The 15,885-nt window shown below is 36.6% G+C and overlaps 1 protein-coding gene across 1 annotated transcript in view; it reads left to right on the plus strand.

Moving 5' to 3' along the window:
- Positions 1–15,885, plus strand: part of Rock2 (Rho-associated, coiled-coil containing protein kinase 2) — a 69,154-nt gene that overhangs the window by 26,896 nt on the left and 26,373 nt on the right. The window contains exons 7-18 of the mRNA XM_013013554.1: positions 2,422–2,560; positions 6,338–6,429; positions 7,183–7,342; positions 8,637–8,697; positions 9,660–9,671; positions 10,773–10,852; positions 10,958–11,006; positions 12,206–12,341; positions 12,432–12,523; positions 12,738–12,984; positions 13,368–13,474; positions 14,142–14,151. Of these exons, the coding sequence (XP_012869008.1) occupies positions 2,422–2,560; positions 6,338–6,429; positions 7,183–7,342; positions 8,637–8,697; positions 9,660–9,671; positions 10,773–10,852; positions 10,958–11,006; positions 12,206–12,341; positions 12,432–12,523; positions 12,738–12,984; positions 13,368–13,474; positions 14,142–14,151 (1,185 nt within the window). The remainder of the gene's footprint in view (positions 1–2,421; positions 2,561–6,337; positions 6,430–7,182; positions 7,343–8,636; positions 8,698–9,659; positions 9,672–10,772; positions 10,853–10,957; positions 11,007–12,205; positions 12,342–12,431; positions 12,524–12,737; positions 12,985–13,367; positions 13,475–14,141; positions 14,152–15,885) is intronic.

Genomic DNA, 15,885 nt, shown 5'->3' on the forward strand with positions numbered 1-15,885 from the left:
GCTGTCCCTCAGCTCTTCAGCTCAAGGCTAGCACTCTACCACTTGAGCCACAGCGCCACTTCTGGCTTTTTTCTTTTTGCTTATGTGGTGCTAGGGAATGGAACCCAGGGCCTCATGCATGCAAGGCAAGTGCTCTACCACTGAGCCATCTTCCCAGCCCGACAATTTTATTTTTAAGGCAAATATATTTTTGTTTTAGAAAATTCGGAAGGAAATTAAGTATCTTTGACCAAATAAAAAATTTGAAGTTTTCAAAACTGTCTCTGTATAGATTTTGTTGCTAAGTTGTCCCATTTCTACACTCTAGGGTCACAAAAACATCTTCTGACTGAGTTACCTGGCTTAGGGGTGAGGGAAAGTATAGCTAGATCTTCTTTCTAAGGCAAGTGTAAAAAGCCTAAGAGTGATGATAGAGTTGAAAATATTTGAAATTTATTTTGGAATTTATTTTCTAGAAGATGAGCTTAAAATATATTTGTACTGGGGTGGGATATTAATGGCAAAGGACTTGTCTAGCAGGTGTAATATTCTGGGTTCGATCCTCAGTACAAAAAAAGAAAAGATTTTTAAAAATGTTAAAAGAAATTGGTAAGCCGGATGCTGGTGGCTCATGCCTGTAATCCTAGCTACTCAAGAAGCTGAGATCTGAGGATTGCGGTTCAAAGCCAGCCAGGGCAGGAAAGACCATGAGACTCCTATCTCCAATAAACCACCAGAAAACTGGAAGTGGCGCTGTAGCTCAAGTGGTAGAGCGTTCGCCTTGAGCTGAAGAGTTGAGGGACAGTGCCCAGGCTCAGAGTTCAAGCCCCATGACAGACACACAAAAAAAAAAAAGAAAGAAAGAAAAAAATTGGTACTGCAAAATCTGTTTTATGATATATTATGACTGCTAAAAAAAAGTCCAATTTTTTAATAAATTATAAATATAAATAATGTAAATGTAAATAATAATGACATAATTCCCTTCTCTTAATGACAATTCAGTATATGTAGGATGGATTTTGTTAAGCATAGTGTCAGGTTATACTGTGACTCTATTTTGGGCCTTTGCCTTTGTGGTGAATCTCTGAACCCACCAAGTGGTGCCAAGAAGCTGTCTGTTCTCCATTTCTTCCACTTTGGCAAGTGATCTGAGGAGGCATTAAGATGGCTCTTGTAATCCTTTAAAAGAAGAATGTGTTCTCTTACTTGCCTTGCCACTGTTTCTAGGGATTTAGTACTTTAGAGGAGGTAATCTGGTTTATTTGAGAGCTGATAGTGAATTTGAATGGCAATGATTTTCTGTACTCTCAGACTGCTGTGATGCTCTGACATTGGCTTTCATTTAAAGTATTGCCCAAGAAAAAATATTAATTTAAGTGCTTAGCTCAAGCCCCTTTGAATTCAAATAAGGAACCATCTGAATATACCTTTTGAAGTTTTAGATTGCCTGATTTGGGAACATTTAACTTGTACCACCATACAGGTCTTTTTAATCTTGTGGCTCCTGATGAGTACCGGTATGGCTGTCATTAGTTACCAGGAACACTGCATTGAGAGATGATTATATTCTTCCTCTAGCTACTCATCATCTTAGGCAGATCCATTCAGCCTCTCTAAGACTGTAAGAGCAACATCATCCAGTCTGGCACGAACAATTCATATTGCACCTGTTAGTGTGATAGTTACTGACCACATGGAAAACTGGAAATGTGACTTTGTTTTTCATTTTATTTAATGTAAGTTCAGCTTTCAGTTGTCATAGACAGCTGGTGGCTGCTGAGTTGTGAAACAGCTATAGCAAGTCATCTCAAATGGCTGATCCAGCTCATTCTCACCTCTCCTAATGACCTTTTTCTTGAATTAATAAAGTATTTAACTTTTGTCTGTTAAAAGTAAAAACCCAGAGATAAAAGTAGGAAACCAAAGTTTGAAGTTATCTGAGCTATACCTGTCTCAAGCTAACATTGGTTATATTTTGCTTTTAGGGATGGAAGGATCATTGAAGTAGTTAAAAATTAAATATATTAGCTGAGTGCTGGTGGCTCATGCCTGTAATTCTAGCTACTCAGGAAGCTGAGATCTGAGGTTCAAAGCCCACCCAGAAAGTAAAGCCAGTGAGACACTTTATTTCCAGTTAACTACCAAAAAAGCCAGATTGGAGCTCTGGCTCAAGTGGTAGAGTGCCTTGAACCTAAAAACTCAGGGACAACATTCATGCTCAGAGTTCAAACCCCAGGACCACACATACATAACAAATATTAAATATATTATTTTGATATGTCTGCTTGTGTATGTATTTTAAGTATGACTTCTGGCTTAAAAATCATTTGTTCTTCCATTTATGTGGGTGGTTTTAACCTTAAAATATTTAAATGTTAGATGAAAAGCCTTTAATTCATATTTGCATTACATTTACTCTCTTCTTCCTTGGACTTTTAGGAGATACTCCATTTTATGCAGATTCACTTGTAGGAACTTACAGCAAAATTATGGATCACAAAAATTCTCTCTGTTTCCCTGAAGATGCAGAAATTTCTAGACATGCAAAGAGTCTCATCTGTGCCTTCTTAACAGACAGGTAATGTACACTGAATTTCTTTGTAGAGAAGCTCTTTTAAATTTGTAGAGATGAAAGAATATTTCGTTTACATATGAAATTAACATCTCTTATTAAGTTGCATTTAATTCATCTCTATTCTTTTCCTGCTGCTAAGCCTGTTCTAAATTACACTCATCTTTTTTTTGGGGGGGGGTAGGAGGGGGAGTGTCCAGTCGTGGGGCCTGAACTCTGGGCCTGGGTGCCATCCCTCAGCTCTTCAGCTCAAGGCTAGCGCTCTACCACTTGAGCCACAGCGCCACTTCTGGCTTTTTTCTTTTTGCTTATGTGCTGCTGAGGACTCGAACCCAGGGTCTCATGCATGCAAGGCAAGCGCTCTACCACTGAGCCACCTTCCCAGCCCCATACACTCATCTTTTTGTTTGTGCAGCTCATTTGTAATTTAATGCTTGTCTTAGTGTTTGCGTCTAATTTTAAAAAAACATAGTAAAAACAAAGCATTTGAAAGAGATAAAACTTTCCTGTTCACATCTTACCGATTAATCTAATAGATTAATAAGTTTTGAGAGGTAAGCAGTTTGTATAGATACAATATCTGCATAATCTTGAAAAGTACTTATGCTCAGCATATAGTACCTCCTTCCCAATCCTTTTTTATTTGCTCTTGAATAGACACAAGTCTGTGGAAATTCTAATTTTTTTTCTTTTATAGTGGTGGTTCTTTTCTAGCCATGGTGGTAGCAGTGGTGGGTAGTGGTTATGATGGAAATTCTTTATTTTAAGAAACAAATAGGGTGGTTCATACCTGTAATCAAAACTACTCAGGAGGCTGAGATCTAAAGATTTTGATTCAAAGTCTGCTGAGGCAAGATTTTTTTTTTATCAGTCATGGAGCTTGAACTCTGGGCCTGAACACTGTCCCTCAGCTCTTCAGCTCAAGGCTAACGCTCTACCACTTGAGCTAAAGCGCCACTTGTGGTTTTCTGGTGGTTTATTGGAGGTAAGAGTTTCATGGACTTTCCTGCCCGGACAGGCTTTGAACTGAGATCTTCAGATCTCAGCCTCCTGAGTAGCTAGGATTACAGGCGTGAGCCACCAGCATCTGGCAAGTCTGAGACTTTTATGTCCAAATAACCACCAGAAAACCTGAAGTGGAGCTGTGGCTCAGAGTGATAGAGTGCTAGCCTTGAGCAGAATAGCTCAAAACACCTAGGCCCCGCGTTCAAGCCCCATGACCAACTCAGAAAAGGAGAAGAAAACAAATAGCTAGACACTGGTTACACACACCTGTAATCCTAGCTACTCAGACTGAGATTTGAGGATTGTCATTTGAAGCCAAGCCCAGGCAGAAATTACCTTGAAATTCTTATCTGCAGTTAACCAGCAAAAAGCTGTAAGTAGAGTTGTGTCACAAGTGGTAGAATGTCAATCTTAGGTGGAAAAAGCTAAGTGAGAGTATCCTGGCCCTGCTATTGACACACCCCCCAAAAGAAATAGAGGAACAAGATATGAAAATCTGCCTCAGAAAGAGAAGATTTTTCTTCCTTGGTTTCTGTTTGCAATTTCCTGAAGTTCTGCTTTATACTGTGATAGAAGTCATCCTAGCAAAAGGCCAACACATACTTACAGTCTAATTTTCTGTTCATCAGTTTGTGATCTCCAGGAATTGGTTATCTTTTTGGGAAATTATTTTGCCCATCTGTAAAAGGAAGGGTTCAGATTCATAACAAAGGATATTTCTAGTTTTAATGTAGTACAGTTCCTAGTACAATACTATTGTAGCACAAGGCACAGTACTATGTTGAAGGTGCTGTTAGCACTGTAGTGACTTCATACCCATATCTTGGCATAATTTTTGTTGTATAAATATTTTTGTTCTTGGTTGTCACTGGGTTTTAGAGTGTGTGTGTGTGTGTGTGAGAGAGAGAGAGAGAGACACACACACACACACACACAGAGACACACACACACACACAGAGAAATACTGGTTGCCCGCTAGGCAAACGATCTACCTCTTGAGCCATTCCACCAGCCCCCCCCCTTTTTTTTTTTGTTGGTCGTGGGGCCTGAACTCTGGGCCTGGGCACTGTCTCTCAGCTCTTCTGCTGAAGACTAGCATTCTACCACTTGAGCCTTCAGCCCCACTTTCGTTTTTTTCTGCTTATATGGTGCTGAGGAATTGAACCCAGGGCCTCATGCATGCAAGGCAAGCACTCTACCACTGAACCACCTTCCCAGCCCATGCATTTATTTTTGAGGTAGGGTCTTACATTATGCCAGGTTGTGATCCTCCTGTCTGTGCTTCCCTTGTTGCTGGGATGACAAATTTGTGTTACTGCACCCAGCCTTCGTTGAGATGGTATCTTTCCAAATTTCATGCCCAAACCTTGATTTTGCCTCTTCTTACTAGTAGCTAGAACAGGCTTGACTCACCATGCACAACTTCTTATATAAAAAGTTAACAGTAGATGGGGTTGGGAAGGTGGCTCAGTGGAAGAGTGCTTGCCTTGCATGCATAAGGCCCTGGGTTCGATTCCTCAACACCACATAAGCAGGAAAAACTCAAGTGGTAGAGTGCTAGCCTTGAGCTGAAGAACTGAGGGACAGCGCCCAGGCCCAGAGTTCAGGTACCATGACCGGAAAAAAAAAAAAAATTAACAGTAGAATTCTGAGATTCATTTTAAAGCTGATTTTTCAGAGGTGTTAGTATATCAATTAACAATGATTGTTTTTCTCTCATAAAAACTGAACATTATAGCTGGGCGCAGGTGGCTCATGCCTGTAATCCTAGCTACCCAAGAGGCTGAGATCTGAGGATTGCAGTTCAAAGCCAGTCCTGGCAGGAAACTCCATGAGACTCTTAACTCAATAAACCACTAGAAAACTGGAAGTGGTGCTGTGGCTCAAGTGGTAGAGCACTCGCTTTGAGCTGAAGAGTGCAAGGACAGAGCCCTAGCCCAGAATTCAAGCCCCATGACCGACCAAAACAACAACAACAAAAAAAAAACCCTGAACATTATAAAAGTCCTTAAATTTTTTTCTACCAGAGGCCAGAAAGTTGATTTATATTTATCAGTCATTTATTGACTACAATTTTAAGATTTGTTAACTGTATGATTTGTGAGCAATCAATAATGATAAACTGAAAATAATATCCTGTATAGTGTTTTATTAGGGACTGGGTACAGCATATGTTAATGAAGAGTACTGTTCATGGAAAATTGACTTTAGCAGTTTTTTGGGAAGGGTACGTTCTAAGGAATGACTGTATGTGGAGAAAGATAATTTGAAAATAATGTAAAGCCGTAAATGTGGCTAGGAGCCATGTCCCTTTAAGCAGTTTCCTGCCCCAGGAACATACCTCAAGTAGATGCTACCTTTGTCCATACAGTCTTCATGAAAATGCAGAGGAGAAAGAACTTTAAAATAATACTTCTATTCAGGGAATTTGAAATACCTCTTCTTTGTCTAAATTTAATTTTTCTTATATCCTGAGGTTAGTCATGCTGTTTGGCATGTGTAGGGGGGATTCTGTTACTTAAAAGACTCAAGTACTTTATTTGACATGGGTACCAGTGGGAATTTTTACAGTCTTTTAAGACCATCCAGAGATCACATATTATAAAGTTGGATTGCTTATTTTTGGCAAACATTTAAGTTGAAGTTTTGATGTAAAAAAATCTGAAACTCATTTGTGATCTTTATTTTGTTAAAACTGTCTAGATAAACTAAAGCGTCAGTGTTTTTATTTTTTGATAATTATATTTTTATAATAGAATCTTTTACTGTATTGTTTAGGGAGGTACGACTTGGGAGGAATGGGGTAGAAGAAATCAAACAACATCCTTTCTTTAAGAATGATCAATGGAATTGGGATAACATAAGAGAGAGTAAGTTAATAAATCTTAAGTATTTCTATTCCATCGTATTTGAAATCTCATTGATTTCTTTTTTTATATATAGCAAATGTGTTTCATATACCTTATGGTAATTCATTTTTATATTAAGAAATTTCATTTTAGAGGTTTTTTTCCTTGCAGTATTTGTTACTAAATATATACTCCATATCTTAGCAGCTAACTAATATGTACTTATTTATTAGCAGTATTTCCTAATTTTCTTTATACATTTCTGAATATTCCGAGTAAGATTTTTATGGCTCTCAGTAATTTTCATAATGAAGGGAATGTAGTTTCTTAATTTGAATGCACGTGAGTGGATAAGATAATTATTTATGTAGATCATACTTTAGGAGAGCATAGTGTTCTGATTCTCTTTTACTTTATACATGGCATGAGTCATTTTAAGGGTAAGAATATTTGAACTAAAGAATGTAGAGAATTGAGGACCCTGAAAATACATGTAGAAGTTATTATTGCCTGTAATATTTATCACCTGTAATATTAGCACATTAAATAATTAAATGTACTAATCCATATTTAAAGCTGACCTAATAGAGTAAAAAATTTCTTGTAAAGTTTAATTCTAGGAAATAATAAAATGGAAGATACATTGCTAAATATCATATAGTAAATAAGGTATTTTATATAATTTAACATGATTTAATCTGTCATAAAAATAGAACTGGTTTGTATCTCCTATTTTAGCTGTGAATGAAATAAGTGATTTCTTTTCTTTAACAGCGGCGGCTCCTGTAGTGCCTGAACTCAGCAGCGATATAGACAGCAGCAATTTTGATGACATTGAAGATGATAAAGGAGACGTAGAAACCTTCCCAATTCCTAAAGCTTTTGTAGGAAATCAGCTGCCTTTTATAGGATTTACCTACTATAGAGAAAATTTGTATGTGATTTGTTCAGTTTTGTTTTCATAACCTCACTCTTCAGAGGATATCTTGAGACCGAATAATAGAGATTATTGTTAATTTGTTTTTAACTTTGATTTTTTCAAAGGACTATAAGAATGTTCTTAATTTTATTCCACCATTGACATTGAATGCTACATTTATTTATGACAAGGCAGTTTTCTCTATTCTTTTGAAGATTTAGAATAAGAACAAATAATTGCTTTTGATGGAGCTGTAGTAATAAAGAAGGGTAGAATGTGATATGTGCCTTTAAAAAGGTACCAAAAGAATTAAAAGGGGAAAAGGGTCACATTTCTTTTGAATGGAAGTAGAGAGAAGTCAGCTAAGTGAAGGAAGAGGAAGCATTTTAGCTGTGTAATGATAGTGAAGGATTTCGAGTGAGGAGACTAGGGTCGAGGTGTAGGGAGAGAGCAGAGCATTATGGTGAAGGAAAGGGTGGAAGAAGAAATTTGGATGTACACATACATTGGGAGTAGTAGTATAGTCCAGTAGGATGCTAAGGACAACCCAAGGAAACTGTGGTTTTCTGACCTGTAATGTGTGCAGTTACAACAGACCCTGGTACATGGTCATCAAGTAAATATTAGTTGACTGAAGTCAACATAAATTGAATGTAAAGTAGAAAATAGATTGGAGTTGGAATTTAGGGAAAGAATCACAGTGATTGCTGTGTAACTTGTCTAAGGAAATTGTGACTGACAGGCAGTGAGGAGCCTCTGAAGACTGATAAAGACAGTTGAGGCTTGTATGTGACAATTGGAGTGACCAAGTGTCACTATTTGCCCAGGCCTGTTTCCTCAGATGAGACATGGGATTTTTATGATAAAACTAGAAACCTGTCAACCAATCTAGCGTGCTTGGTCATCCTCCTAATGTTTTTTAGTCATCAGAATGCTGAGCAAAATGAGATATCAGTGCCAGGAGCAACGTCGTCAGGTTGGTTGATAGTAGGAAAGATCTAGAAGATGGAGAAGTTGACAGTACAACAGAGTGACAATTTTTGTCTAAGATCTGCAGATCATGGATATTAACTGTGAGAAAAGAGTCTCTTTGTAGAATATGGGGTAGACTGTAATGCTCAGAGAAATTCAAATGAGATGAGAAGAGGGAAGAGTTGTAGGTAGTAATCCCAGACCCAGCAATATATTTAAGTAAAAAGAGTAAGATATCATTGCGATTGATATTTAATGCTGAAAATAACTTGTTACTTAGATATTTAGATTTAAATTAGATTTAAAATGAAGTGCAACTTTTCTCCATTCTTTTTAGGTTATTAAGTGACTCTCCATCTTGTAGAGAAAATGATTCAATACAATCAAGGAAAAATGAAGTATGTATACATTTTTAACCACACTAGCTATTTTATAATAATAAACTTTAATAATAATGATGAGTTTTTAAAAAAAAGTTTACTTGAAGCCAGACCATTGGCCTCATGCCTTTAATCCTAGCTACTCAGATGGCTGGAATCAAAAAATAGGATTTGAACCCAGCTCGGGCAGGAAAGTCTTCAGTACTATCTCCAACTAGCCAGCAGAAATACTGGACTGGATTTGTTAGCTAACATGCTAGAGTACCAGTTGTGAGCAACAAACCAAGTAAGAATACTCAAGGCTCTGAGTCCAGCCCTGTTATCTCCACACGTGTGTGTGTGTGTGTGTGTGTGTGTGTGTGTGTGTGTCAACAAAATGAAGCAAAATTACTGGATCCTACTTTTTACGACAGGATCCTGTTGCAAGTTGGCCACAAACTTGTGATCCTATTGCTTCAGCCTACTGAGAGCTGGGATTCCAGGCCTGTACCACTGTACTACACCTGGATTCATGATGCTACTTTTTAAATCATGAGGTGGCATTTGTTGTTTGATACATTTTGTCATAATATTGAAATTATTATTTATGTGCATAGCTTCATTGTTTGAAACATGATAGCTAGTAAAGAGATGGATTGTACATGCTTTCAAGCTATAATACCACTTAGAAAATTTTATAGTCTTGATGTAAAAGCACAGCTACTAAGGTACAAGGTACAATAAGTCAGGGAGGGATTCAAATTCTGAGTTTCTATATAAGAATGTATTTCTATAAAGGATATTTTTATCAGCTATAGTATTTTATGACTACTATGATTTATTACTGCATACAAAGGTAAATCACACACAATGTTCAAATATTTTCTTTAAATTCAGGATAAGATAGAAAATGGAATGGATAATTTTGGTCTGACTTGGTGTTTTAAGACTTTTATTAGGCATAGTAAACATTTTATTGTTTTCTTTTTTTTTTTCCATAGGAAAGTCAAGAGGTATGTTGTCAAATGTATTGAAAAACTTCCAGTCTAGCATGATTTAATATAGTCACTGTCTGCCTTTTATTTGGAGTGCCACATCTACCTGAGAGCGAAGTGCCCAACCTTTATTATGTCAAGTATCCCTCTTAATCTTTTCCTTGTTGTTTTAAGTATGTTATGTAGTTTACTTTGTTGAATATATACTGATAGAACTTCTGACTAGCTTGTAATAACTGATATGCTCAAATTAATGTACTGTCAGTCCAGAACAGTTAAACTTGATTAGTTTGTTAGCATACATCTTATTTTGGAACCAGAGTATTGTTTTCGTAAGGTACATGAGGTATTTATTTGAGACACCAGGGAAAACACAGCCACTGGTCAGACAATGGGAATACTGCGTATTAGTCATATTGCCATGGCATGAGACAAAACTTGAAAAGCACCTAACATTGTACCCAGTGCACTAAAGGAACTTAAAAAGTTAAATCCTTTGAAAAGGAAATCACATTTTGAAACACGAATTACTTAGTAGTTTTAAAGTTCAGTCTGTTTGAAGACTAACATATCTATGGAAAGCTAATGAAGAAAGAACTTATAAAGTAATTAGCTGTCATTTATTCAGGATTCATTAATAACTCTTCATAGTAGTGTGCCCAACACTGGAGGAAAATACAAAAGAAGAGCTAATTGCTCACATTTAAGCAGCAATACATTTCTGTGTATACTTAGAGGATATTCTGTATATTTATTTCACATGTAGATCTTACATCTTCATCTCATGAGCACAGTCAGTCACAGTATTTTCAAATAAAGAAGAATCTGTAGAAGAACATTTGAGACTACTGAGACCTGGGTCCTTTCTTTATACTGAATTTGAATATACTGAGTTGTGTCATAGCACAACTCAGCCTAAGTGGGAGCTTCTTCATTCCTGGTTGTGTGTGTGTGCTCCTGTGTGAAGTGATAGTAGATGTCCTCTTTGCCTGTAAAAGTCGCAGAATGCAGGGACAAATATGGTGGTTGGAGACCGTATTAAGTAGAAAAGCAAAGTAATGATTATCTTTAAGCCTCGTCTTTAAATAGGACCAAATCTTATTTCTTATTCTTTGACAGATTCAGAAAAAACTATATATATTAGAAGAACAACTTAACACTGAGACTCAAGCCAAAGAAGAGTTAGAACAAAAGTGCAAGTATGTCTTGTACACAAATAGTAGATTTTAAAACTTTTATATTTGTAGACTGCTTATGTCATAAATTTGAATTATTTTGTTTACTGTTTCTTTTTAATTTTTTAGATGCATTAATACTCGACTAGAAAAAACAGCAAAAGAGCTGGAAGAAGAGGTAAAAATTACCTTATCCTTTTTGCAATACTGGGTATCTTGGTAGATGGTAAAATACGCCTTTGTAACAATGAAGTATGAAATTGTATGGTAACTTCTATTACCTGCATGTCATTCTGTTTTTATAGACTTAATTTAGTATATATACATATTTCAAGTTTAAAAATGATGTTTTTATTTTGGTTATTTTGGTTTAAAAACCAAGTGACTTTTCTTTTTTTTTTTATTGGTCATGGGGCTTGAACTCTGGGCCTGGGATTCTTTTTCTCCAATTAACCACCAGAAAACCAGAAGTGGCACTATGGCTCACATGTAGAGTGCTCACCTTGAGCTAAAGAGCTGAAGGACAGTGCCCAAGCCCCATGACCAACAAAAATGATGATGACGACGACGGTGGTGGTGGTGGTTGTGGTTCAAGAAAATTACAGAAAATTGTGCTTTCAATAGTGACTAAAATATGGTCTTATTTAAGAATAGTGTGCTATTTTATAAAAATGAGAAATGATCATTTTAGCAATAATGTAAGTTTTTTGCCGGGGAAGTACTGGGATTTGAACTCAGGGATCAGTACTTGCTAGTCTGGCACTCTCTTGCTTAAATCATACCTCTAGTCTATTTTGCACTGTTAATTTTGAGATAGGGTCTCACTGTTTATCTTGAGTCAGTCTGAGCTTCAGTCCTATTTATTCTTTCCATTATAGCAGAGAAAAGGGGTACACACCATCATTCCCTGATTTTTTTTGTTTTTGTTTTTTTGCCAGTCCTGGGGCTTGAACTTGGGGCTTGGGCGCTGTCCCTGAGCTTCTTTTGCTCAAGGCTAACACTCTACCACTTGAGCCGCAACCCCAGTTTTAGCCTTTTCTGTTGTATGTGGTACTGAGGAATCAAACTCATATGCGATGTTCCCAGCCCACCCACCCAGATTTTTTTGTTAAGATGGAGTCTTATAAACTTGGCTAGGCTAGCCTTGAATCCCAGTCCTCCAGATCTCAACTTCCCATGAAGATAGGATGACAGATACATACCAACTAAGATGGTGTCCCATGTTTTTTATACTTGCAGTGGCCTTGAGCCAGGATCCTCCTGGTTCTAGTCTTTGGCTCAGTGACAGCTCTATTTTTGGAGGCCCCTTCACTGAAGTTTTGCTTTTTTTTTTTTATGCATATCTCCTTTTGGTGATAACAGTAAGCATTATTTCAGATTACATTACGGAAAAATGTGGAATCAGCATTAAGACAATTGGAAAGAGAAAAGGCCCTACTTCAGCACAAAAACGCAGAATATCAACGGAAAGCTGATCATGAAGCTGACAAGAAACGGAATTTAGAAAATGATGGTTTGTAATGTAGAATATTAAATATTTGTCAAGAAAAATATTCTGTATGTGTGTTGTTGGAAATTGCCACTAAAATATTTTTTATCATAGTTAACAGCCTAAAAGATCAACTTGAAGATTTGAAAAAAAGAAATCAGAACTCTCAGATATCCACTGAGAAAGTAAATCAACTCCAGAAACAAGTAGGTTTATCTCTGTTGATACAGATAATGAGTTTTACTTACGATGGCTGGTTAACATGAATTGAAATTGGCAGTGTTGCAGAAGGCTTAGCCTCTGTCCTTAGGAAAATACTTGTAGGTTATTATTTACTTTGAGTATTTTATAATGAGGTAATAAATTAATGTGTTTTCATTATATATACCTGAGTGTTTTTGCTTTTGAATGGGATAACAGCTGGATGAAACGCATGCTTTGCTGAGAACAGAATCTGATACTGCAGCTCGGTTAAGAAAAACCCAGGCAGAAAGTTCAAAACAGATTCAACAGCTGGAGTCTAACAATAGAGATCTGCAAGATAAAAACTGCCTGCTCGAAACTGCCAAGTTAAAACTTGAGAAAGAATTTATCAATCTTCAGTCAGCTCTAGAATCTGAAAGGAGGGACCGGACCCATGGATCAGAGATAATTAATGATTTGCAAGGTATGATAGTAGAATGTGCACTTGAATTAATTTTGATTATCTTCAATTTGGAAATAACTTCAGGTAATGGATAATGCTCTAGAATACCACTCTAGAATATTGTACTGTTATATAAAGTTAGAACATTAGAAATACGTAAATAAAAAAGTTTATGAACAAGAGATTTATTTTAAATTTCAGACTACCAATATCTGCAATATTGAGTTCTAGTTGATGGTGGTCAATTGAATTTAGTTGAATTAACTGTAAACCATTTTGCCAGCAAGTATAAAACTTGCTCACCATTAATAGCTACAAAATAGGAGGCAGCTTCCAAATATTTTACTCTTAATTGATGCATATAACTTGTCGGTACATTGTTTTTAAAAAGTTGCAATTTTTAGGCAGAATATCTGGCCTAGAAGAAGATTTAAAGAATGGCAAAATCTTACTAGCAAAAATAGAGCTGGAGAAGAGACAACTACAGGAAAAGTTCACTGATTTGGAAAAGGTAAAATATGTTCAGCTATTCTTTTTTGGTAGAAAAATCATTCTAGGATTTCAGATGATAAAATACAGGAAATAACTCACAGGAGTATTTTTAGTCTTAAATTTAGGCTTGGTTGTGTAGGGGAAGATATATGTTTTAAGACTTACTGTAGAAGCAGACACCATACATGTAGCTCTCAGTGTCCTGGAAGTTCATGAAGAAATTCCTTCTTGAGTGTTTATAATTAAGATACTTTAGAGATCCCAGAAAAATTACATAATAAAACAATTATCATGACATGACTTTTGTCACCTAGAAGTTTCCATGAAAAATACTGTAGGCCAGGGATGATTTCTAAGAACCTGTGCTGTTAGTATTTTATTTTTACTTATTTATTCTCTTAAATACTTAGTATGTCTTCTGTGAAGTGTTAATATACAGTTTGTGCATTTAGTAATATCATAGTCCAATAGGTGATGCTATTTAAAAGTATAAGAACTGGCAGAGTTGCTCAAGTGGTAGAGTACTATCTGTGAGAGAAAATGCTGAGTGAGTTCAAGCCCTAGTACAAACACACATACACACTAATAAAAGCCACAGATAATTGTAATGCAGTTTGTAATTGAATGACAGACGTCTGGATAGGGAATGTAGTCTATTGGTTAAAAACTCATTTTACCTTTGACAGGGTCAGATAGGTAGATGGGTAAAGGCATACTCTTAGGTGAGGATGGTCTAATCAAAGGATGGAAAAATAACAAAGGCATTGTTGGTTTATCTAGATATAGTCTGCTCAATATTTCTGGTAGAGAGCAAAGGGTCAGCAAACCTTACTCTTTGAAAGCAAGATAGTAAATATTTTAGGTTTTGTGGGCCATATGGTCGCTTGCAACTGTTCAGCCAAGTGCAATTTGTAAAGAATGAAGGATGGCAGTGTTCCAGGAAAACTCAAATGAAAAATAGACATCAGGCCAAAATCAACCTGATAATCACAACATGAGCTCCCTCCCTAATAATGTGCTAATAAGCAGGTGCTCTGAGCTACATCCGCAACCCTATACAAAATGGCCTTTTTTCAAGAATAGTAGAAACTCAGTGGCAAGTGTTTGGTATAGAAGTAGGTATGAGCTGGATTGCGTAAGGTTTTGAATTCGAATTGTGTAATGGACCATCACTGAAGGGCTAAATTGCATGGTCTTTAGAGACATATGTAGATTGGTTGGTAGATGGTTGTGATATGGAGAGAAAAGATGGAGGATGACCAGAGTCATGGAGACTACTTTAGATACTTTTTTTTTTAAAGTAATTACAATAAAGGATGATGGAGTGGTAGAGAAGCCATTTCAAGGATAGGAATATCCTGACTCAGAATCCTCCAGGGAGGAGTATTTGGCAGCACTTAGTAATCATTTAGGTACAATTTAAGAGTATGTAGTGGTCAAGAATGAGCCCTCAGCTCATGAGCTCTTGTAGGCTATAATAAGATACACAATTGTACCATTAATTAATAAAGACAATGAAATGGCACCTCATTTAGAGGCATTAATAAATAACTCCATTTTAGACCTCTTTAAAAATTGTCTCATTTAGCCAGACACTGGTAGCTCACACCTGTAATTCTAACTGCTCAAGAGGCTTAGATATGAGGATCTCAGTTTGAAGCCAGCCCAGGTAGCAAAGTCCATGAGACTCTTACCTCTGATTAACAGAAAAAAGCCACTGTGGAGCTGTATCAAGTGATAGAGTACCAGCATTGAGTGAAAAGAATTTCAGTGATACTGCTCAGGCCCTAAGTTCAAGCCCCAAAACCAGCACTACCTCCCCCCATACACACCAAAAAAAAGTCATTTAGAGATAATGACAAATCCTACTGTAGACCTCTTTAAATTTGATGTATTTCTATGCCAGCCAAATTAAGTAGTAAGTCTGCTAATAGAAGCTAGGAATATTTGAGTCTTTGGTGTGTAAGTTGCTGAAATCATGTGGATAGGAGAGCTAGCTCATCTGTAAAGAAACTGTCAAATTATAATTACTCATAGCAGCATAGATTATTCTGTGTATATATTATGTAGCTTGAAAAGTCATTTTTAGTATTAAAGATTTTATTTGAAAAAGTAAGTATCTTAACCTCTGATGCAAGCTATAGAAATCAAAGAAGTAGAAGTCTCCTTGGCATATATAGAAAAGAGTCTGACTTACCTATTAAAGATTTTTGCTGGGTGTGGTAATTCACACCTGTAATCCTGGCTAATCAAAAGGTTCGGATCTGAAGATTGTGGTTTACGGTCAGCTTGAGCAGGAAAGTCTTTGAGACTCTTATCCTCAATTAAGTAGCAAAATGCTGGAAGTAGAGCTGGAAGTTGTGGAACACTAGCCTTCAGCAAAAAAAGCTCACGAGCAGTGCCCAGTTCCTGAGTTCAAGCCCCAGGACC

The sequence above is a fragment of the Dipodomys ordii genome, unplaced genomic scaffold, assembly GCF_000151885.1.
Source record: "Dipodomys ordii isolate 6190 unplaced genomic scaffold, Dord_2.0 Scaffold20, whole genome shotgun sequence".
NCBI lineage: Eukaryota > Metazoa > Chordata > Mammalia > Rodentia > Heteromyidae > Dipodomys > Dipodomys ordii.